At 33.3% G+C, this 25,747-nt stretch overlaps 1 protein-coding gene across 2 annotated transcripts in view; it reads right to left on the bottom strand.

Annotated features, from left to right (window-relative positions):
- Window positions 1-25,747, bottom strand: part of LOC139487814 (uncharacterized) — a 111,067-nt gene that overhangs the window by 50,559 nt on the left and 34,761 nt on the right. For both annotated transcript variants that reach the window (XM_071272945.1, XM_071272946.1), the window contains 21 exons: window positions 24,286-24,531; window positions 22,647-22,898; window positions 20,891-21,097; window positions 19,515-19,729; window positions 18,107-18,344; window positions 17,355-17,513; window positions 16,703-16,861; window positions 15,915-16,085; window positions 13,990-14,073; window positions 13,337-13,450; window positions 12,436-12,568; window positions 12,124-12,257; window positions 11,421-11,624; window positions 8,306-8,560; window positions 7,148-7,233; window positions 6,585-6,780; window positions 6,006-6,248; window positions 4,462-4,589; window positions 3,771-3,967; window positions 2,143-2,267; window positions 130-252 (listed from right to left, as the gene is read on the bottom strand). In XM_071272945.1, coding sequence (XP_071129046.1) covers window positions 130-252; window positions 2,143-2,267; window positions 3,771-3,967; window positions 4,462-4,589; window positions 6,006-6,248; window positions 6,585-6,780; window positions 7,148-7,233; window positions 8,306-8,560; window positions 11,421-11,624; window positions 12,124-12,257; window positions 12,436-12,568; window positions 13,337-13,450; window positions 13,990-14,073; window positions 15,915-16,085; window positions 16,703-16,861; window positions 17,355-17,513; window positions 18,107-18,344; window positions 19,515-19,729; window positions 20,891-21,097; window positions 22,647-22,898; window positions 24,286-24,531 — 3,669 coding nt within the window. The remainder of the gene's footprint in view (window positions 1-129; window positions 253-2,142; window positions 2,268-3,770; window positions 3,968-4,461; window positions 4,590-6,005; window positions 6,249-6,584; window positions 6,781-7,147; window positions 7,234-8,305; window positions 8,561-11,420; window positions 11,625-12,123; window positions 12,258-12,435; window positions 12,569-13,336; window positions 13,451-13,989; window positions 14,074-15,914; window positions 16,086-16,702; window positions 16,862-17,354; window positions 17,514-18,106; window positions 18,345-19,514; window positions 19,730-20,890; window positions 21,098-22,646; window positions 22,899-24,285; window positions 24,532-25,747) is intronic.

Raw genomic sequence — 25,747 nt, 5'->3', positions numbered from 1 at the left:
AATTTATTTAAATTCTGGACCTCTGGATTTCATGTTTTAAAGCCTGGGATTTCGGGATCAGGACCCTCCTACCTCCCCTCATTGAGATAAAATTGGGACATGTCCAAACTATTTTCAAATTATACTAACCAGTTTTACAATGACATTTGAAACCAACACCATTAGCTGATGTTTGACAGGTGCCTCCATTCTTACATGTGTCTTTCTCAGCACAGTGATTAACCAATGTTTGACAACCTTTGCCTGTATAATCTATCAATATAAACAATTAAATTCATCTAAAAACCTCAGCAGCTCAGCAGTTTTCTATCAATCTTAAAAGCTGTTGAAGCCAATTTAAAATCCATGTTGGAAGATTTGTATCAAACCCAGAAAAGGATTATTAAACAAATGTACACATAAAAAAATCTTGCTTAACATTTGAACCACAAATACTAATTTAACATTTATACCACAAATACTAATTTAACATTTATACCACAAATACTAATTTAACATTTATACCACAAATACTAATTTAACATTTATACCACAAATACTAATTAAGAGCTGTGGCATGAGCACATTATCATAAAAGGTTGTTTCACCTTTTTAGTGCATCTTTATGCTTATTGCAAAAGTATGCATATATATCGGTAAGCTAAAAGAAAATAATTGTAATTCATCAAACATATAAATAATAATCATGCTTCACTCATATCCAAGAAATTCAATAAAAATTTGTATCCCAAAAATAATAAAGAACTCACATACTGTTCCTAAATCTGTTACTGATGAGTATCGACAATTTAATAAGTCAGAGGAGACCTTACATCTAAATTAGTCTGATTAATTATCCACTCTATTCTTAAAAGGGGGATAACTTCATACATGTCAACCTCTGACAATGGGAAATCATGTCATGACATGACATGATATGTCAAAAAGCGTGTGAAAACGTGTGACGTAGATGCGGACTTGTTAATATGAATGTGGTAATGTTCATAATTTCATACAAATTTGTGAATATAAAAAAACAATATATATTCTACTGTGAACTTTTATTGTATTAAACAGTGGTCTGTTATGTTGCTTTTAAAGCACCACCACTAGGCATATATTCAAAACAACTGCCAGTTTCAAGTTTAGTTTAATACATTTATTTGATAACAGCACAATACAAATGTAACATAGTCAAGTTCTGATCAGAATTCAGTGTCAATTTCTTTATTATTGAAAAGGCTCTCCAACAGTAGGAATTGATATTTGACTGAATTAGCTTCATCAAGATTTGAAAGAATGTCATAATGGGGTTTTTTGGCAATGTAAAATGTCATCTATTATCTCTGCCATTGCTATTGCCTGGTTAAAACTGGGTAGTTCATCAGAATAAACCTGGTACTATGAGAGCTGATCCAACAGTTCTGTGATATTTTTATCCCCATGGCCTGTAGAAATCTGTTGCCGTGTTGGCTAGATTTGAAACTGAAATTGAAAAAGAAAAATGTTTTATAAATTTGATTTCCATTAGATAAACATGTTAAATGCTTATTCAAATAGCTACATTGTATTTCTCCTCTCACATGTATTGGTTTTTTTTATCATTGCAACATAGAATGCACAAATTATGCTTTACTTGTCACTCGATCATTTTAACTTGAACTCCAAAATATAATTTATAAATCTTGAATCTTGCCGTACACATCGTTTTGGCTTAACAATCGGCACTTTAGACGACGGTACAGGCCCTGAAAGTGACCTCTTTCTGTGCACATTGAATTTGAAAGAAAGTCACAAAATCGTTAAAACAAATCACAAACTACTTACCTTTTACTGTTTGTCCATATAAATAAACAATGTGGCAGCCATGTCGAATTTTTCGGTATTTATCACCGAATAAGGAAAAAACCCGAGAATAGCGATATCACTAACGACCAAAAATTGAAAAGGACGAAAAAGCGTGTAATTGCGTGTAAAGTGGTGAAAAGCATGTACACGCCATGTGACAAAATCCTCGCGTGTAAACCGTTGAAAAAGCGTGTATTACACGCGAATATCATGTCACTTGACATGTATGGATAACTTCACATCCATTTATTAAATCTTTTCAAAAAAGGTACAATGTCAAATCATCATGGAAAGAAACAAACAGTTAATACTGACCATCATTACAATCACAGTTTGGTAAAGCAGCATTGTCACACTCCCCTTCATTTATACAGGGATTAACATCACGACAGGTATCTAAGGAATTCTCACAAAGTTTCCCGTACGTTTTCTCTGGGCATCTGTAATCAGAAACCTTATAGATAATAAATGTATGAATTTGTAATTGTTACAAATATTTTTTTAAAAGAGACATTGAACAGATTTACAGAATGTGTCAATAGTATATGTATGTTCTCATTTCGCCTTAGCTGTATATTCCAGGTAAAAAAGGTAAAAAATATACTAAGCCCAGATGGGAATTGAACTAAGGCGAAATGTGAATTTAGATAAAAATATTAAATAAAAATATTAAACCTTTGTGTTTTTTAACAATTTGAACAACATGTAATCAGGGAATTGTTTCTCTTGAATTATTATTTTTAATAAAAGTGACCATTTTTATGATTTCAAAAGTTGTGAAATCAGAAAAAATCTACAATAAAAAAAAATGTAGTTGGAAAGTTGCTTCTCTTGAAATATTGTTTGTTTCATATTTAATAAAAGTTGCAACTTTTTTTAATTCATGCAGTTAGAAAAGTCAAAATAATTTAATCATTCTTTACATTATGCAACAAAAAAAGTTCAATAGAAAAAAAAACACATATTTTCCCACAGACTTGTTTAATTACATAACAGAAACTTTAATCAAATAAATATTAAAAAAATCTTCAAAACTGTGCTAATTATATATATTAAGCAAAATCCATGGTATTCAATGACTTGACTTCTTCATGAGATGCACAGACCATTGAGACTGCACAAAACTGGCTTCACTCGAAAGTAGGAGATCAGCACTCTACCAGACAAAATTGCAATCACGTTTACCAAATACTTAACCAAGAATACACACCTTGGAAAACGCACCACTGACTAATGCCTGCACCAAGTTAACATATTTTTGTGATATGAAGAGAGGGCAGATACCCACAACCAACCTGGAACCACCACCAGACAGAAGGACCCAGGACAAATAAGCATTTAGAGGGATGGCATAACAAGCTCAAAAGGAGAGCCAAAACAGCACATCCAAACATATTTTTTTTAATGTGTTGAAGAAAGAGCAAGCAGCTTACAAGGAAAAGAAAGTATAGTGTGCAGCAGCAGAAGTATAGATAAAGAGAAGAAAGATTCACCACTTTAAAGGAAACCCTACACAATGGTACAACTGACTAAATTCCGTATAGTGATGCATAAACTGTAACCTTAAGCAGGACAGACCAACGAATGAACGAACATATACACGAATGAAGTAACACACAGACCAACAAGAATGTGTCCCCAGTACATGAATGCCCCATCCGCACTATCATTTTCTATGTTCAGTGGATGGTCAAAATGGGGGGAAATCTCTAATCTGGCATTAAAATTAGAAAGATCATATCATAGGGAACATGTTTTTCAAGTTTCAAGTTGATTGGAGTTCAACTACATCAAAAACTACCTTTACCAAAATATTTAACATGAAGCAGGACAGACCGACAAACTAATGAACAAATGAACAGACAAACAAACAAACAATCAAAAGCACAGACCAATAAAACATAATGCCCCTAAGTTGGGCAAACAAATTAAATGTAACTTACCTACAATAGTAATCATTGAATAGATTTGAACAATTAGCTGATGAGGGACATGGATTTTTCCTCTCACAGAGGTCAATAATATTTTCACATCTCGTGCCTGTCCATCCTGTTGGGCAAGAACAGAGAAAATCATTCTGTCCATCTTGACATTCGCCACCATGCAAACAGGGATTTATAGCACAATCATCTATGTTCATCTATAAATAGAACAAATTAATATAGGTTAACAACCAGCTTTATTAGGTCCCTACTTCAACATTATCTATTATTCCTAATAGTAATATTCTAACTTAAAAATAAAAAAATGTTCTTCGTTTGTATTTCAAAATATGGTTGACTTATAAGAACACTATTTTCTCAAATGTTTTAAGACAGATTTAAATTTGTCTTCCCAAGATGATAATTTTTTAATCATAAATATGTGGATTGCATGCTCTCACAAAGTTTGCATCCATTTTCTTTTCTTTCTATTACACAAGCATGGAATCCATGCCATACAATATTTCTCTATTGTGAATAAATGAAAATAAAACTATAACAGTTGCACACAGAAACGAAGACAATTTGAGAGTTTTGTAGCCTTGGAAAAAGAAAAATAACATCAGAAATATTTTCTTTTTTTATCCAATTATAGAAATGCACTTGTTGTGCAATATATACTTGATTTTGACTATATTTTATGGGAACGTACAGAACAATTACTTCCTGTGAACCCATCAAAGCATTGGCAGGTGTAAGTGTTGACACCATCAATACAGGTTCCTCTGTTAGAGCAGGCTCCAGAGTAACAGTCAGGTTTATTGTTCTGACAGATGCTACCTGCAAACAAAAACCATTATTATATGTACTTATTTCAGCATTTTTTATCTTCATGTATATCACAGTAGTTATAATTATGAGGGTAGAAATGTCTTGTATTGTCAAGCGCCACATCTCATTTTGTAGCTACCTTTAGAGCAACTTTTTAACAAATACATTAGGCCAGACTTTTTTTATTATCTGTTTAATGAGATCCACCGACTCCACCTTTCCCGATTTTAGAATAAAAATAAAAGTAGTGCTTCTTACTTTTATTATTATTTTTCCCGCCGACTGTTACGAAATCAGGCCTCAGAAAAAAATAAAATGTGTTGTTCACGATACTCGCTTTCAGTCAATTTCGTTATCAGTAATATTTAATTTTTACCAAGTCAATGAAACAGCAATTTTCATTTAAAAGTAAATAAATTCAAGGCATAAACGATATATTTTCTTCTAAAAGATTTTTAAGCTGGTGGCATGCTTTTCATACTTGTTACACGAGAGCGTACATCAAATCATTCTAACTTTCGGCAAAATCAGTTATTACTTCATCAGAACTTGATGAAATTAGCCTAAAGTAAACTAATGTCATCCATGTATTGCATTAGAAACGTTCCAAATAGCGTATCAAACATCGTTTATTTTTGTAAATTTTTCTTCGTCCGACATTTAATTTGTAGAACTACGGATCGGAATCGGGATTTCATCGGAAACAGACACGCTATGACCGAAAATCCGGATTCTTGCGATAATGACTACAGACGCATGAATGGCACTGCTGACTGACAAAAATTGATCCCAAAAGTGAAAGTTACGCATTCCTCACGCATAAACATACTTTTGGTTAGATCTTCTTGATTAATGTATATATTTCTCTCTGGGACTATTACACCAGAGACATATATACACATGTGTATATATATGTCTCCGTATACACTAAGCGGTTCCTGACTGGGTGACTGGTATATACATAGTGTATATGCAGCGAGGTTGATATATTTGAGTGGTGCCATGGATCTATATTAGTGGAAATACAGAATCAAAATATAGTTTTTATGTTTATATTAATAGAAGGGTGAACCAGAGACATATATATGTATTTATATTTCTCTGGGTTAATATACTAGTCTGTTCTCATTTCATTGTTCTTGTATTTTGATAAATTCTAAAAAAAAAAAAAAAAAAGTCACTTATAATGGTTTTATTTTTATTTTTAGTGTCGACTGGACCAATTTTGCACTTTTTTTTTTTTTTATTTCGCCCCGTCGACCCTAATTTTTTACAAATTTTCTCGTTAAACAGATAAAATAAAAAGTCTGGCCTTATCGTCATTTTTCAAGCAGGGTACCCTTTTACTACCCTCATATATATACCGTAAAATAAATACAAGCAAAAAAAATATGGGAATTCTGTTTTTATTGAATTCTTACATACCTGTGTAACCCTCTGGACAGTCACATTCATGGCCATTCAGTATATCTCTGCATTTTCCTCCATTCAGACATTGGTTAACAGATGGACAGTCATCAATGTTATGTTGACACAGGGAACCAGTATAACCAGGTTTACAATTACAGTGGAATCCGCCAGCTTGATTGAAGCATGTAGCTCCATTCTGACATGGACTATCATTATAATCACAGTATAACAGGTCTGTGCATGGTCTCCCTTTGAAAACTGCAAACAGAAATTTATTATGAACGAATGCAATTCCAATCTTTTATCAAGAAAAATTTTATTCAAGTTTGTGCTACAACAGTTCAATCATTTTAAAACAAAAGGTATTCTTTCATCTTGAATTAGAATAGGAAAACAATCAAAATATTTTAGTCTTACAAGACAATAAATTTAATACTTCAAATACAAAAACAAATTACCATGAACCTTTCCTCTTTTTTTAATGACAGAAATATGACTTTTAAGCTACTGACTTTTAAGCTACTTCTTTTATACAACAGAAACAGTTTGACATTTTAGACTGATCATATGATATGTCACTTGAGTATCACATACCTTTATTAGCACTGCATCTGTACCGCACTTCATAATCCTCACATGGATTCTTGGGATTACTCTCACATTTCAAACCCTCAATACCACAAGCCAATGAAAACGTATCTCCTGTCTCATAGTGATATGTCAGTGTCTTATTAAACACACGACACTCAGCACCAACAGGCTTAGTTCCTCCACATATATTCATACCATACTAAACAAAACACATAAAATACAATCGTCATTTTTACTTAATAAAAGGTTATAGATAATGCCTTCTTAATAAAGAAGTGTAAAATGCAAAAATGTTTCAAGGGGAGATAATAGCATTTATGGAATGAAGAATTTGATTATGAAAGAAACGTTCCTCAGGTTTGATTTTTTTTCTCTATGCTACATCCACAAAAGTTACCTTGGTAAAGTTTAATTCAAATCCATATAACTATTGTAGACAATGGATTTGTTCCCAGATAACAAACTTAGCTTGAAAAGGGTATCATAATCATGAATTGTCTATTTGCACAAAAAATGCACAGTTTTATGTACAGCTGCTTTGTTGATTTAAATCAAGTACACTATACCTTTCCTGTAAGTGTTTTTATTTTCTCTTGATCACCCATGCTTGTATTTGGACTGTCAGTGTTAAACCATGGAGTGTAGAAATCATCTGTAAATAATATGCAAAGTGAATATGGAAGTTCTCTGAAGGACATTTGGGTTGTTCTCTGAAAAAACATTTTGAAGTTCTTTGGAAGCTTTCTGAAGGACATTTTCGAAGTTCTCTGAAAGATATTAAAGCTGTACTCTGAAGTACATTTTGAAAGTTTTTGAAAGGACATTTTCTTTGTTCTCTGTACAACATTTTATAAGTTCTCTGGAGGACATTTTGAAAGTTCTTTGAAGTACATTTTATGTTCTCTGAAAAACATTTTGGAAGTCTATACATTTTGAAAGTTCTCTAAAGGACAATTTTTGAAATTCTCTGAAGAACATTTTGAAAGTTCTCTGAAGGACATTTTGAAAGTTCTCTGAAGTACATTTTGAAAGTTCTCTGAAGGACATTTTGAAAGTTCTCTGAAGAACATTTTGAAAGTTCTCTGAAGTACATTTTGAAAGTTCTCTGAAGAACAATTTGGAAGTTCTCTGAAGGACATTTTGAAATTTCTCTGAAGGACATTTTGGAAGTTCTCTGAAGGACATTTTGGAAGTTCTCTGAAGGACATTTTGAAAGTTCTCTAAAGGACATTTTGGAAGTTCTCTGAAGGACATTTTGAAAGTTCTCTGAAGGACATTTTGGAAGTTCTCTAAAACATTTTGAAAGTTCTCTAAAGGACATTTTGGAAGTTCTCTGAAGGACATTTTGGAAGTTCTCTGAAGGACATTTTGGAAGTTCTCTGAAGGACATTTTGGAAGTTCTCTGAAGAACACTTTGAAAGTTCTCGGAAAGACATTTGGGTTTTCTCTAAAGATCATTTTTGTTGTGCTATGGTGGACATTTTGAAAGTTCTTTAAAGGACCGCTTGGTTTAAATCCTCTCAGTTTCATACTTTTGGTTTCCAAATTCGGTTTCAAGTGTACCTGATAGTTATTCCACACACAGTAATTGTGCTTAGAAAAATTATCCGTAAAATGTCTCAATGAGATATCTCATGATTTGTTTTTTGTATTTTCACACACATGTATTTAAACATTTAAAATAAAGTATCAGTACACTTTTTAGAATTTTTACATATACATACCTACAGGTCTGATACAACGATGAACATAAAAGTCATAGCTTGAGTTTGAAGACATCTCTATACCGATCAAAGAACTCTTCAATATGTAGCATATTTTATCTGTTGGTTGGTATACAAAGCCTCCACAGCTACTTAACGCATTATCACATGTAGATCTGCATTCACTGGCTGAATAATTTTCATTAGTGGACGCCGCCCCTTCTAGTGACACTGATGGAAGAGTATTCACATGTAGTTTGAAGTCACAGAATTCACCTAAAAAAATCAAATAAGAGAAAAAAAATGGTAACTCAACTAAAGCACCATTTAGGCATTAGTTTTGATGAGTCAACATTATTTTTTATGTCCTTTAAGTATCCTAATATATCCTATACATATGATATCCAAATATAAGTAAACATTATAGTTTATATATCATTATAAACAAATTAGTTTAATTTACTGTTAAACAAGTGTACCCCGCCGCAAGTGGATAATGTCAATAGTGTAAAAAAAATGAAAGTGTTCGGTAAACAGGAAGTTGTCAAGTGATGAATCTGAAAATGCATCACACAGTATAGCTAACTTATATAAACCCTGAAACCAAATTTCAGAAATCCTGGCATTGTAGTTCCTGAGAAAAATGTGACGAAAATTTTTAACTTGGCCATCATGTGTAAAATGATACAAGTGTTCGGTAAACAGGAAGTTGTTGAGTGATGAATCTGAAAATGCATCACACGGTATAGCTGCCTTATATAAACCCTGAAACCAAATTTCAGAAATCCTGGCATTGTAGTTCCTGAGAAAAATGTGATAAAAATATTCATGGGACAAACGGACTGAATGATGGACTGACGGATGGACGGACAGACAGACAGAGGTAAAACAGTAACAAAGTTCAGGCTTATTTCTAAAATTGATAAACAAATTCATCCTGACTTAATATCAACATATTCTATGTATACAAACATCCTACAATATAAATTACTCTATTTAGTAAGCTGCTGGAGTAATTCAAGTATTAACTTTTAATAAACAAGTAAAACTGTGTGATGATACCCCCGCTGAAATATTTCGGTAAACAGGAAGTTGTCGAGTGATGAATCTGAAAACGCATCACACGGTATAACTGACTTATAAAACCCTGAAACCAAATTTCAGAATTCCTTGTCAAGTAGTTCCTGAGAAAAATGCGAAATTTTCAACTTGGCTATTATGTGTAAAATGATACAAGTGTTCGGTAAACAGGAAGTTGTTGTGTGATGAATCTGAAAACGAATCACACGGTATAACTGACTTATGTAAACCCTGAAACCAAATTTTAGAAATCCTTGTCAAGTAGTTCCTGAGATAAATGCAACGAAAATATTCATGGGACGGACAGACCAGGGCTTCCAAAAAATATTTGAGCCAGCCGGACATTTCATATCTGATCCCGATTTTAATCCCTTAAGACTTAAGTCACAAAAGGCAATAGTATGGTAATAAGACGGCCATTCCAATGATTGATATTACATTAAAAAAAAAAACGATTTTAAACTTTACTGATATGATATGAATTTGATGTTCGGATGTTACTGTTAAATTGGCAGTGCATCATTCAAAGTGTGCACATCAGCGTGCTCCTATCTGCCTTAGACTTTTTATTTGTGCAAAATGACATTGTCAAAAACTTTACTTTCGTTTTCAACCGGATGTTGACTTGACAATGGTAAAACATGGACCATAAACGGATACGCAATATCCGTGTACGTTTACAAAGCACGACTGAGAGAAGAAGCTCTTTCCAGGTTATTTCTTCAACAAAATACTTGAATTGAACGTTAGATACAGGTATCAATGATAATTTTAGCATTTTTAAAGAAATGTAGGATGCATTATTTAATTTCTCACCTGTGCACATGCCCACACGTGTTCTAGTTCATACGACGTAGTTCTGACGATTTTTTATTTAAAACCTTTCAAGTTTATAAAATTTTATCAAATCATGTTGATAAACTAATTTCTAATAATTTTAATCTTTTTGGACTAAATCAATTAGATACAAACCGCTGAAATGTAAGAAAATAATTGTGAATAAACCTATCAATTTATACGATGTCCGGTACTGAACATAGTTCACTTGTCACCTGAACAGGTAGATTTCAGTTGTTCTACTACTAATTAGCCTTGATTAAAATTATAAAGTATTGAAGTAGGTGTTGTTTTGATAGTAATTAATCATCATGTCACATTTATGACCGGAAATGTGTTGATGTTAAAAGGCAAAAGGTTAGGTCAAAAAAATCGTGAATTATGTAAAAATGACCGAAAAAGCATATTGAAAACTAAAAAGTATATGACCGTTTCATGCTTTCCCCAGCCGGACTTTTACCGGACATTATACAAATGACCGGAATATATGACCATTTTGGAAGCCTTGGGACAGACTGACTGACTGACTGACGAACTGACGGACTGATGGACTGATGGACTGACGGAAGGACAGACAGAGGTAAAACAGTATACCCCCCTGTTTTTCAAAGCGGGGGTATAAAAATATGTGAAAGCTTACTATTGATATAGGTTTTATTCTTTAATGAAAACCTGATACAATGAATTGTTGTTTAACCTACATTCTTTGTTCTACATGAACAGTTGGTCTCATTGGCAATCTACAAATACAGCCTATATGTGTATAAACCAAAATACCAATCATAACAAGGTGGCCAAATGGTCTAAGTAGTTCTACTACTGTGATCACTAGCCAATCAGCACTCAGATTGTGAGTTTGAACCCTACTTGTGCTTATGCACTCAACTCCAATCTTAATGGACTAAGATTTTCAGTTTTCCTTTCGCAGGTGGGTGATTTTCTCCGGTCACTCCGGCTTCCTCCAGTAATAACAACTGGCCGCCACAAAATAGCCCAAAAGTGGCGCTAAAACACCAACAATCAATTAATCAACCAATCATAACCTAGACCTTCACAATGGACATGTTGTCAGGTTCAGTCCTGTAACCATCTATACATCTACCATACAAATTATAAAGAAGGTATTTATTACTAATGACACAAGCTAGCCCTTCATTTCAAATATGTATAGGTGACAGTCATTTAGACAATACATCTACCACTGTACACTAATACTCACCATAGGACACACCTTCTTTGCAGACACATCTGTAGGAGTCTGCTCTATAATCATCTACACATGTACCACCTTTACAGTCAACACATGGACTGGTACGAACCTCACATCGGGTACCAGAATAACCAGTCTTACATTGACAAAAATATCCATTTACTCTGTCTTCACATGTGGCATCATTATAACATGGATTAGAATCACACTCCTCTGTAGAAAAAAAAATAACATGTATAAAGAAAGCTTAATATGGATCATCGTCAAAAAATTTAATGAGATTCAATGAAAGCAAATTTGATTTTCCACCAGATATATGAAATAGTGCCCCCTTTTTACAATTAACACTAGAATATTTACAGAAGATGTTATAGTCTCTAATGCCTGAGTGAGAATACAGAAATAGGTGTAAACAATTTACTCCTATACTATAATACTGCTCTATCAATTCCAAATTTGAATATATGATAATGAGGATACAGGAATTGAACAGTCTTTATGATTAACCTCAAGGTGCTGATTTATCCAAATTATACAAACGAACAAGGAGTTGCACTTCACAGTTCATAAATTCTATTCCTTCATAACTTTCTATATGTCAGTCAATTATTTACGATATTGCACTTGTAAATTTTATTTCAAAACATTACATACATCATTAAAACACTTGCTGGATTTTGTGTAATATCTCAAATAAAATAATAATACTTACCGATATTAGTTTCACAATCAACCCCAGTAAAACCAGGTTGGCAGACACATTTCCTCCGAACATTGTTATAATTTTCACACCTAGCCTTATTGAGGCATGGTTTTACTTCACATATATCTGTTTGCATTTCACAGCTGAAATGTACAAAGTTAAATGCAATAAACACATATTTTCAAAAAATTTTGTCCTTTCTTAAAAAATTTCAATAATCAACCTCACATTTTTTGTGTCCTTTCGAAAAAAATCACACAATAATAAATACATGTTATAATTTCAAAATTTACAGAAGGCTGAACTCTACTAAAAACTTACTTTGGTCCTTTGTATTTAACAGGACATATACAGGTAAATGAGTTGATCTTGTTTATACAAACTCCCCCATTTATACATGTACTATTTGTACATTCTGAATTATCATCAGTTTCACATCTGGCTCCAGTTGTACCTGTATAAAAAAAGCAAGAACAGTAGCAGATATGTCTCATATTTGTAAGAACATGCATTTTAGAATGATTAAACAGAACAAAACAAAAACTTAAGTACAAAAATATATAAGAAAGACATATTAATGTGTGGGTTATATCGAACACATGCAATTTACAAATAAGTATTACCATGAGAGATTGTGTCCATATAGAAAAATCTCTTGTTTCAGCTTTGAATTGCCTCGCTTTTAAAGTGTAAAAAAAATGTAAATCTTTTTTTGAAAAGTGAAATTTTTAATAAAAATTACAACAAATAAGGACCTCATTGTTCCCTCTCCTTTAGACAAATACATGTATAAAGTCAGTTGATAACTTGATACTTTTTTTTATATATACTATCAAGTTATATGGATAACCAAATATTTCATCAACAATAGATTGGCAATTATTTAAGATACCCAAGTATTAAACTGGTAAACTGAGCACAAGGACAAAAAAGTGTATTTCAGTTTACTCACCAAGAGGACAAAAACATGTATGTGTTTAGTCACCATAAGGACAACAATGCCATGAATATTGGCTTGTTCACCATTAGAGCAATGACATGTATATAGGTCATCTCACCAATTTGAATTAGGTCATGTATATTAGTTTACACACAATAAGAACAAAGAGATGCATATCAATTTCCTCGCCATTTATACAAAGACATTTACACTGGTTTACTCACCATTAAGACATTTACACTGGTTTACTCACCATTAAGACATTTACACTGGTTTACTCACCATTAAGACAATCACATGTATAACTGGTAGGTGTACTGGTACATGTACCATTATTGTAACATGGTTCTGACAAACAGTGATTTACTTCCATCTCACAGTGTCTTCCATAGTATCCTGTCAAAACATTTGGAAGGTTCATTTTTGATTGCATTTTTTTTTTTTTTTTAAATTTATACACTGCAACAAAATTTTCACGAGATGGACAGACTGAGAATAAACAGAATACCCACTCCCCAGTTATAATAGTAAGGTGATGCAAAATAAAATTTTAGGTTCTCAAGACACATCAGAATTAACAAAAAATCTGCTGCTGGATTGTATTTACTGCCAAACCAAAATAAATAGGGTAACTAATCTGCATTGTTAAAGTTTTAACACTTTCAAACTAGTCAAAGAAGGATAACTCTAACTCATTAGGGTGAACTCTGGTTTTTGCCTCTATTTGTAAGATGTCATTTCTGGTAAACTTCCACATTTGCAGAATACCACTATGGCAGGGACATACAAATGTTCTTTATAGCTGACTATGGGGTATGGGCTTTGCTCATTGTTGAAGGCCCTACGGTGACCTATAGTTGTTAATGTCTGTGTTATTTTGGTCTTTTGTGGATAGTTGTCTCATTGGCAATCATACCACATCTTTTTTATATTACCTTCTGGACACTGACAAAAGAAGACATGGTATCTGATAGAACAGTTTCCTCTCTGACATACATCTGGTTTACAAAGTATTGGTTCTGCAAATATAAAATATAAATAAATCATTAAATTCAATTGATTAAAAAGAAGCAAATAAATGAAGTTCTATTCCAAACATTCGCAACTCTTGATACACTGTTGAATATATCATTCGGTTGATTTAAATTTCTTTTATACCAAGGCACTGTGTATTGTATGGTTTTTTTTTATTTGTTGTTTTGTGCTGGACATTGGCTGAATTGTATAACATTATGTCCAATTAGTGCCTTTTGTAGCTTGCTATGCATTGAATTTTGTTAGTTGTTGAAAACTGTGCATTGTCCTATAGTTGCTTACATCTACATCATTTGGTATCTAATAGAAAGTTGGCAATCATACCACATCTCCTTATTTTATACTAATAAATGGCTTGCTTTTCTACAGGAAAGGAGAAGGTCCAGTAAGACCCTTTTTTTGGCCCCAAAATATAGCACTTTTACAAAATTGTTAAAATGTAAACTTTTTGTTATTTATTGGAAAGTAGAATACTTCTGCTACATAAATATGGGCTGTATATGACAATACAATACAATGCATATATACCGGGTACTAGCATCAATAAGTCATGCTAAATTACTGAAATCTACACAATTTTAGCATTTTGGTTAAATTTTAGACGGTTTCCATCTTCAATGAAAGTGGCCGCATTTGTGTTGAAATGTAAGTTGTATTTGATGATAATATATAACATATATAAAGGTTGAGGATGAACAAGGATGCAGCCACATTCATTTTTGACAAAAACCATCTGAAAAGTGACATTTTTTGGCATATTTGATATATTTTTCATTTCTAAACTTGAATCGGAGCGTTTTTAATGAGTAAATCAGTTAAAATCTTTCACATAAACTAATTGAATCAACTGAAATAGACATTTAAGTGTTTAAAAAGTGTACAAAATCTTTCGTCAGATGAACCTTAAATTTGAGGCCAAAATAAGCCCTTACTGGACCTACTCCTTTGCTAAGTGGTTCATTTTATCCTTTTCTTGTAGTGTTGTTTCCTTTTTCAAAATTTAGTGAAATGTTTCTGTGATTACGTACAAGTAAAAGCTTTGCCAATTCTTTAGCTAAATTATTTCCCAAATTTCCAAATTTATTTGTAAAAATATGCATGCTGTTTCAATATCATATATGATCGTTAACATTTTGGATATATTTTAGGTATGCTTCCCAAACAAAGGGACTTCAATATGGCAATAACTGAATAGTTTGTTAACTTTACAGAGATCGCTATAATAGTCCACTATTTAGTGCTGAGATAACAAGTAAAACTGTGAGCTACTGCTCACTGATGATAGCCCTGTCGAAAAATTTCGGTAAACAGGAAGTTGTTGAGTGATGAATCTGAAAATGCATCACACGGTGAAGCTGACTTATATAAACCCTAAAACCAAATTTCAGAAATCCTTGCATCAAAGTTCCTGAAAAAATGTGACGAACATTTTCAACTTGGCTATTATGTGTAAACTGATACAAGTGATCATTAAACAGGAAGTTGTTGACTGATGAATCTGAAAACGCATCACACAGTGTAACTGAGTTATATAAACCCTGAAACCAAACTTCAGAAATCCTTGTCAAGTAGTTCCTGAAAAAAATGCAACGAAAATATTCATGGGACAGATGGACGGACGAGGTAAAACAGTATATACCCCTCTTTTTTTTAAAGCGGGGTATAAAAACTGTGGCTCCAGATTTTTTTTTGTATTTGAAATATTTCACACAGCCACATTATGGCCCCTTATCATTTCATATGCTGTCGTACTTGAAAATCAATGTGAATTCAATTAATTTCATAGTTTGAAATATTTCTAGTAAATTCTGAATATTGACCTTACCTGCATCAAGACAATCAGAGGAATTGTCTGTACCGTTACTTAGAGTTATCTTATCATTGTCACACTCTATACAATCAATAGCACCCTCTTTTGGTTGGTAGTAATGTAAAGGACAAAGTCGACAACTTGGTTCATGACCAAAGATATTGTACTGTCCACTTGGACATTTACCTGAAATAAAAGAAATTAATAAAAGATAGATAAATAAAAGGGATGAGTATCAATTTTCTGTTTTTTCTTTGTGGTCATATGATTTTTGCTTGCTAAACTTAATTTGAATCAATAATGAAAGAAGCCTTTTAGGTCAAAAGCTAGACGGTATTGGAATAAAAGAACAGAGACTGAGGAAGCAGTGTCAAATATCTCAATAGTATTAGCCTTCATTGTTTTATGATCATGCACATGTACCTCTTGTCTCACCTTGCAACAACTTATTCTATAAGTGTTTTGTCTACTGGATTTCTGATTTCTATTCCAAAATTTGGTTTACCATTACAACATTGCAGTATTGTTGGAACTGGATTTTTTTCTGAATCATGAGGTCAAACTGATCAAGAAACATGTTGAATGGACCTTGAAATGAAATCTAGTTTGCTTGAAGATGAGATTTGAATATCAAACTTTGGAAAAGACTAAAATTGCATGAAAAATTTCTAGACCCTTGCTTTAGACCATGATAAAAATGAAAAAACCTTGGCATTGTTCCTTGAACTGTAACAACAATAACTGTCATAACCATTATAAATCACTGCACTTATAACGGTCAATTTGATCTAAAATAAACATACTTTTACACTGTGTTTGGTTAACAGCACCACGTATCTCTGTTTCTGTGTTAATTGGACATTTTTCACAAGTTGTGCTGTTGACAAAATATGTGTCTAATGGACATGGTAAACATGGGGGAAATCCACTGATGGAATAGTGTCCAGAACTGCAGGATAAAACTGGAAAGAAATAATCAGATAATAATTAAACAGCATACCGTGGATTCATTATTATTCTTTGGATACCAGTTTTTGTGGGTTTCGTGGGTACAAGTAAACCACAAATTCAAGTTCTTTGGCTTTGTGTGCACATATTTGCCAAACCACGAAATCAAATATCCACGAAAGTGCAAGTTTTCCTCAATCCACGAAAATTGATACCTACGAAAATAAATGAATCCACAGTACTTTATATTACCTGTGAAATAGCCTGCCTTTCACAATAAACCTATTTCAACTAAAACTGATGGCAAGTATACTGGTTTGTTCATGGCTAACAATAAATCTTAATCATTAAATGTTGGTTAAATGCAAGTCATGAGTTTCAGAGGCTATTTTCACATTCAAATTAGAGTAAAATTACTGAACATCTTAGATCATTAATAATCTGTAAACCAACTCATTAAGAAAATCTTAGCTTTCAAGACACTAAAAAAATATGTAAAGGCAATACCTGTACAAGATCCAGGGAAAACATTTCCTTTAGTATATGAAGTAGTACCATCAGGACAGCTGATACATGTAGAAACTTCAGTCAAACTATTATACGTTCCCACTGGGCACAAATCACAAGTGTCTTGGTCTGTTATGTAAGTTCCCTCTGGACAGGCCACTGAAAACAAGAGTGGACACATACAAATGTCTCGTCTCTATTCTACTTTTAGATTATGCATCATGAAACTTAACATTGGTCAAAGAATCATGAAAATGAGTTCAAGGTAAGGTAAAGCTTCTGAAACAGACAAAAAATGCCTAACATTGATTCTATTTTGCAAATTATATCTGTCCCTTTTCACATGGTTACTGAGATATAGACCTTATGATGTAAAAGGTAACAATGATTCATTAAGCAATTGATGTTGAGAATTCAGCAGTAAATATTTCATTGAAAACAAGTGTTTACAAACTTCAACTTCCCAAATTGTCATCTTGCCATCATGGTTAACACTATAAAAGCCTATAAATAGGTATCTAAAACTCCCAGAATTGAATTAAAAGTTTATCCCATTCAAACAAATAAATGTTAAAAACAATCTGACTTTGTTCAATTTAACTTGTCTTTATCTATTATTACAATGCTTTAAACATTAGAATTTTCTAAACGTTTGGGATACTGTAAAAATATTCAATGAAAATATATAATTTTTACTCTATATTTTTTGTTTTTAAAGTAATTCCTCTGTATTGACATTTTGATACACTTACAGCAAAAGTCCTTTCCGTCGATTTCACCATACTTTCTACTGCCATTACAAGTAGATACTTGAGTGAAACTTAGTGAACTCAAATTGGATTCAGCACTGATATTTGGACATCCCGACAAATCCGTAACGGAACTAATAGAAGAATTCACCATGTGAACCTCAGTAAGGTTTGCACACGCCTTATACTGATCTGTTGTGAAACCTGCAGGCCCTATGGTCATAGTAAACTTGACCATCAACTGAAATGTATCTTGCAAATTTAAATTGTGCAATTTCTTCAGATAACATAATTTAATCTTACTAAAATCTTAGTTACTTATGAATTAAACATGCAATAAAAGTTACTTCTTTTATACATAAGGAAAATAAATAAGGAACATAATTCAAGACTTTTACAGCACCCATAATCATACTTGACCTGAGTTTGGTTATGATAAGCATTGTATATAAGTTTCATATAATTTGGTCAAAGGAAACTAAAGTTTAAGAGATCAGAAACAAAGTTTGGACGTACAGACAAGGTAAAAACTTAATGCCCTCTACGCTGTGGCATTAAAAAAATATACTCATATCTCCAATTTCAGAAGAAAGTGAGTTAATATTTTGTTACATGAATATTTCAAATGAAAAAGATGTATTCAGATTTTATTTTAACAAGAGTGACTTGGCTTATAGTTGCCGTCACGTAAAATTGGCACCATGTTTTATGTAAAAAAAAAAAAAATTTTTTAGCCGTGTTTACTCAAGATGATGTTTTCCATTTAGCGGAACTAAAACCCTTTCCAAATATCCACTACTGTCCTACCTTTTATTGTGTTTGCACTGTATAATCCTGACCTTCACATAATCCAAGATTATTTTGTATGGTGGAATCCGACATTGTTATTACCGGAAGTGTTGCCGTGGAGTTCCACATGCTCTCCATATTCTTGTGTCTCTTGGAGCTTTTCTTCATCTTTACGTAAAAAACGGGGAATTGTATCATCAATGACAATGATATTACCACAGAGTAACGAATGTTATGGCATAAGGCATCCTCATAGAAACTAAGATGGCGGTTTTACAATGTAAATAATCTTGAAAAATGTAGGGTCAGCATAATACAGTGCAAACACAATAAAAGGTAGGACAGTAGTGGATATTTGGAAAGGATTTTAGTTCCGCTAAATGAAAAACATCATCTTGAGTAAACGCAGCTAAAATTAAAATTTTTTGGACATAAAACTTGGTGCCAATTTTACGTGACAGGGACTATAGTAAGCTATTATACCATGTTGGCAATTAATCAATTGTTGAAGGTCGTATGTTGACCTCTTCATGTCTATTTGGATCGCTGTCTAGTTCATGTCTACTACCCATGATATACATAATGCTATAACCTTCACTACCTCAGGATAGATATTACATACCTCATCACTAGTTATATTTACAGATGAGGAAGCTATAGATAATTCCACCACCATAGTTGGAAATAATGCAGTACATGCTTTCTGGATATTGGCACGAGGTGAAGGAATTAAAGCCTCAATTGCATTCTGGTAATCAGATGTACAATTTTCTGTTATATTGGAGACTCCATTGTAAGTTATATCAAAAGTCTGAGTGAAGTTTGCCTGAATATAACCTAAAAATAGAAAAATGTGTTTGTATGATCTCTAAATGTAAGACTAACCTTTCTAAATTTCAAATATATATCAATCCTAAAACAAAGTTTGATAAACTGTTAACGCACAGATATTTTGTTATTTTTAAAGTAAAATGCAAATGTTGAAATTATAATACACAGAATGTAGTAAAATTTTAACATATAATCTGTGGAAAATATTCAAAGTCAATGAACAATAACTGAAGGTACAGGGCCAAACAAACTCAATATAAATGAGATGTGCCATTGCTAATGAAAGTGCATACAAAATATTATTGACCTACAACAAGGGTTTCCCCATAACCTGACCTAATACAAAATATTATTGACCTACCACAAGGGTTTCCCCATAACCTGACCTAATACAAAATATTATTGACCTACCACAAGGGTTTCCCCATAACCTGACCTAATACAAAATATTATTGACCTACCACAAGGGGTTCCCCATAACCTGACCTAATAAATCATTAAAACATTGTTGGCACCTCCATCACTGGAAACAGCATATCTATCTCTTGCTTTTTGACTCTGTCAAGGCGATAAAAACTATATGCATCAATCATAAAAAAGGGGGGTTTTCTAAGCCATCTGGTCACATTGAACATTGGTCAAATGCTGAAGCAGCTTAGATCTAAAGCAAAACCTTCTCAAAACGTTCATTTTTTGTACATAAATTAGACCGTTAGTTTTCTCGTTTGAATTGTTTTACATTGTCATTTCGCGGTCTTTTAAAGCCGACTATGCGGTATTGGCTTTGCTCAATGTTGAAGGCCATACGGTGACCTATAGTTGTTAGTTTCTGTGTCATTTTGGTCTCTTGTGGAGAGTTGTCTCATTGGCAATCATACCACATTGTCTTTTTTTATATTAAGTAATTGTCCATTAACAAGGAAATCCTTGTTTTTCCCCCTTTTTTGCCCCTTATTCCTAAACAGTTAGAGCCCACTAGAACTTCATCTTGACAACACCCAATTGTTGTATAAAGACAGAGGAATGAGATTATTGAATTTATTTCACATGCAAAATTATCATGTTTTATTTCATTAGGAAATAATGTTAATTCATTGCAACTAATGTTATAACAATAAAGAATAACATTGCCACTCAAATATATCAGTTGTAAATAATTGTACTTACCTTGTGTACAAGCAGATATGATTGGTCGATTCCAGCCACCACCATTATCACATTCCATAGTAACTAGACTCTGGTCAGGGTAGTCATACATATAATACCCTGAACTACATGTTATATTACATTCATAGCCGGTGTCTCCTGTCTTTGGAGTACAAGATTTACTACCATGCTGTGGGGTCGGTAGGTAATATGGTGAACACATTGATACTACAAAAAAAAAAAATCAATATGTTTGCATTGATATAATCATAATGAACTACCTTAAAACTGAAGCTATAATTTAACCTTAAGTCAAATTCTTTCTTTATATGCAAGGAAATCTCAAACTGGGTTTCAGCCCAAACTTATACTAACAGCAATATACAGGAAGGACTAGGGGGACGAGTGATAAACCCAGGACACAACCTGTAATTTACAGGGAGGACTAGGGGGACAAGTGATAAACCCAGGACACAACCTGTAATTAACCCTTTAACCCCCAATCCCGCCTGTAGGCGTGATGGCGACAACCATTCTTTGATGGCCCGTATGACCCTCCATACTTTTTTTGAACTGCCCCAGCTGAACTGTCATGATAGCAGGGACTTCAACCAAGCAGTTCATGGTCCATCAACTCTTCTCAGATGTCTGTTCATGAAAATATGTTACTTTGAAAGCCGTTTAAGAGTTAAAAAAACATGAAAAGTAGCCAAAATCAGGTGGGGGTGGGCATCTTTTGATGTCCACTACGTAACTGGAAGTGACTGTTGGTAAAAACTATTATCATATATGCATGCATAGGTGGTATTGGAACACAACAAGGTATAAAATGGCGAATAGGAATCTAGTCTGTAAAATCTAGGTCACCGTTTTGTCAAAAATCCATAAAAACGGACATTTAGGCAGACCTGACTTGACAATAATAATTCCCAAGCAAGACACTGAAGTCCAATATACTCCCAGCTAGCATGAATGGACTACTGTAACTATAGGGTAATACTTGAATGACAAAAAAACACAGTGGTGTCAGTGTTCAACTCTCAAGGTCGTTTTGAAATCGGAAAATAGACGGAAAATTACCATTTTTCACTGGGGGTGGGTTCAAACCCACGAGAAAATATCCCACCTCCCACCCCACCCCCCACCCATGCCATCCGCCCACAAATCCCAATAAGTAGTTTAATAGATGAGCATCAGTTACAGCATCAGGAGTTTGCTCATTTGCATATAATTTGCATATGTTTGCAAATTTTTGAAAATGCCTGATTTTCCAAAAATGTCTTGGGGGGCCAATGAGTTAAGGGGCTGTCCTGTTGGTTGCTGTCTGCTATGTCTGCTGTGTTTGTTATTTTTTTGTAGTATAATTTAGACTTTTTGTTTTTCAATATTTTGTCATAGAAATGCTGTATACAACTTACTATAACATATGGGATTTTTTTACCAATGAAGGATGTGACCTGTAATTGCACACACCTTTCTCCTTTGGTATTAAAGTTTACACTTTAACCTGTCTTATCCGACACAAGAGTATTCCAACATCCTGCTTAAACGGACATATAATCATGGTCCTAAATATGCCTATCCTTGCAGAAAAAACCTGCGTATTTCAACACCCTGCTTAATCTGACATTTTTTCTGGTCCCCCTGTGTGTCAGATTAGGTAAGTTACACTTAGTTGTCTCTTGGCAATCATTTCAAATTTCCTTTCTATATTGAAATAAAAATATCAAAACATACCTGCAGTCCAGCCATAAGTTTTTAACCAATCATATCTTACCTCTAACATAAATTTCAAAGTAGCATTCATCAGTATTGCCTGCTTTGTCTGTTGCTTTGACATTGACTATCTGCCTTGTGGGATTGCTGGCATCTGCTATAAATGTCTCAGGTGTGACTACTGCATTAACATTGTCTATATTGTCAGTAACCACTATTTTATTACCTACGACTGAGGTGATATTGTGACTTGTACTATCTACATATTCTATCCTACTCCTCGGACAATTTTGTATTTTAGGACGTTTCTCATCTGTAAAGAGATAGACAAACATAGTTAAGATATGGTTCTTTTAAAATAAAAATCTGGAAATCTTAAAATAAATTAAATAAATATCTGGACATTGCTAAATTAAAATAGCAATCTCGATAGCAATACATGTACTTTAACAGCTAAGTTATGCAAATATTCAAAGTGAATGAAATAGACTGAAGGTACAGGTCTAACCAAGTACTACTATTGACTAATTAAAAGTCCCTTTTAAACAAACCTAAACACAAACATTAACTTGTAAACTACATAAAATTTCAAAGTCAATGAACCATAATGAAGGTTTTGGGATATATAACCTCCATGGAAATGAAACTTGCAAATGCTCATACAACTGCATATTAAATACCATTGACAAACCACTAGTAGTTCATCATAAACTAGAGCTCATCACACACTAAAAAGTAAAATCACAAAAATACTGAACTTAGAGGAAGATCAATTGGGAAAGTCCATTGATGATTCCCCTGAAATCCAAGTTTCAGGACATTATTGGGACTAGGGGCCAACCAGTCTTTGCTCTTTCTACTATATTCATCATAGTTAATGAAAGAGCAGCAAATACCAATTTTCAAATCTTAGGTTGAACATTGCCACTGAATCAAAAACCAAAAAACTGAGGCAGTTGAAAGTATGAGCAAATGTGGTGTAGTGGTTAGTGCATCAGACTACAAACACAAAGATTCCTGGTTCGATCCCTGTTCAGGGGAGAAAATTTCAGGCACTGAATTTTTCGGCTCTCACTTGACACCATTTGCGAGTATGGTCTTGAGAAATGATAGCCTGTTGGAAGGGGACAATACATGGCTGACCAGTGTTAAGAGAGAGCAATATATCTTGCATGTAAAAGACACCCTTGTAGGTTTCGAAAAGGAACAGACTAGTGCTGCTAAAAGGCAGCACTTGCACCAGCAAAGTGAAAAGGGATTAATGTAAGTTGTGAGAACTTGTTTCCCAATCCACTATAAATAAATATGTTTAAACTAATTATGAGCAGACAATACATTTTTAGATATTTGTTAAAATAAGCATGAAAAACAAATACCGGTACATGTACTATTTTGGCAAGATTTCAAAATGCTCTATTAAAGTAAACTCATACAAGAAAATAATAATTGATTTGTATTTTCTTATCCTACAACTTACTTTACCAAATATCAAAATAAAAATATTAAATCACAGCATTACAAGGAAAGGGGAACCTTGTAGGGGAATACTGAGGGACTTACTGAGGGATGGACAGAGGGCAAACCTATAAACCCTGTCTTCTTTGCAAGAAGGGGACTAATTACTTATCAATTAGCCAATCTTCAAACTCTGAAAATTATTTCTACGATCCTTGGTGCTATATCTGGTCTAAATAACTTGCCTTCAATGAATACTTCAAAAGTACAGATCTCTTCATTATCTGCATGATCCTTGGCAATGTACTTCACAGTAAATGGTGTTCTGTCCACTGTTAAAGTACTGTTGGCATTTACTGGTTCAATCGTGAACTCTTTAATGCTACCAGAATTATCTGATACATTAGGTTGTGTAAAATGTAATGATAGTTTACTGTATGCCTTCACTGTAATGTTGTCTGGGCAACCAGAGAATACTGGTTTCATGACATCTGAAAATAAAGTAAAAAATCTTTGTGAATCATTTCTAGTTTTGAACTTTATATTTATAACAAGAGTGCACACACTGAAATGTCTCGCCTTTTTTAATAATCATTGATACTATGTTGATAGTCTTAAACTTCATTAAAACTGTCACATAAACTCAACATTAACCAAGGAAACTAATCATTGATCAATGAACCATGAAAATGAGGTCAAGGTCAGATGAACCAAGCCAGGCAGGCATGTACAGCTAACACTTCTTCCATACAACAAATATAGTTGACCTTTTGCTTAAAGTTTAAGAAAAACAGACCAAAACACAAAAAGTTAACACTGAGCAATGAACCGTGAAAATGAGGTCAAGGTCAAATAAAACCTGCACAACTCACATATAGATCATAAAATATTTTCATACACCAAATATAGTTGACCTATTGTATATAGTTTAGACAACAAGACCAAGACTCAAAAAATTAACTTTGACCACTGAACCATGAAAATGAGGTCAAAGTCAGATGAACCCTGCCAGCTAGACATGTACACCAAACAATCATTCCATACACCAAATATAGTAGAACTATTGCATACAGAATAAGAAAAACAGACCAAAACACAAAATCTTAACTATAACCACTGAACCATAAAAATGAGGTCAAGGTCAGATGAAACCTGCCAGTTGTACATGTACACCTGACATTCATGCCATACACAAAATATACTAGAACTATTGCTTATAGTATCTGAGATATGGACTTGACCACCAAAACTGAACCTTGTGTACTGATCCATGAAAAGAGGTGGAGGTCAAGTGAAAACTGTCTGGCGTGAGGACCTTGCAAGGTATGCACATACCAACTATAGTTATCCTATTACTTATAATAAGAGAGGATTTAACATTACTAAAATCTTAACTTTTTTTCAAGTAGTCACTGAACCATAAAAATGAGGTAAAGGACATTTGACATTTGACTGATGGAAATTTCATTACATGAGGCATCCATATACAAATTATGAAGCATTCAGGTCTACTACCTTCTAAAATATAAAGCTTTTAAGAAGTAAGCTAATACTGCCAACACCGCCGCCGCAGGATCACTATCCCTATGTCGAGCTTTCTACAACTAAAGTCGCAGGCTCAACAGAAAATTTATTTTTGAGAGTTGTCATTACCACAAAAAGCTTAAATTTAAGTGTCTGTAAAATAATTTAATTCAGTAAAACTAT

Source organism: Mytilus edulis, chromosome 9 (assembly GCF_963676685.1).
Source record: "Mytilus edulis chromosome 9, xbMytEdul2.2, whole genome shotgun sequence".
In the NCBI taxonomy this organism is placed as follows: Eukaryota; Metazoa; Mollusca; class Bivalvia; order Mytilida; family Mytilidae; genus Mytilus; species Mytilus edulis.
The sequence above is the reverse complement of the archived record's forward strand: the minus strand, read 5'-3'. Positions and strand labels throughout refer to the sequence as shown.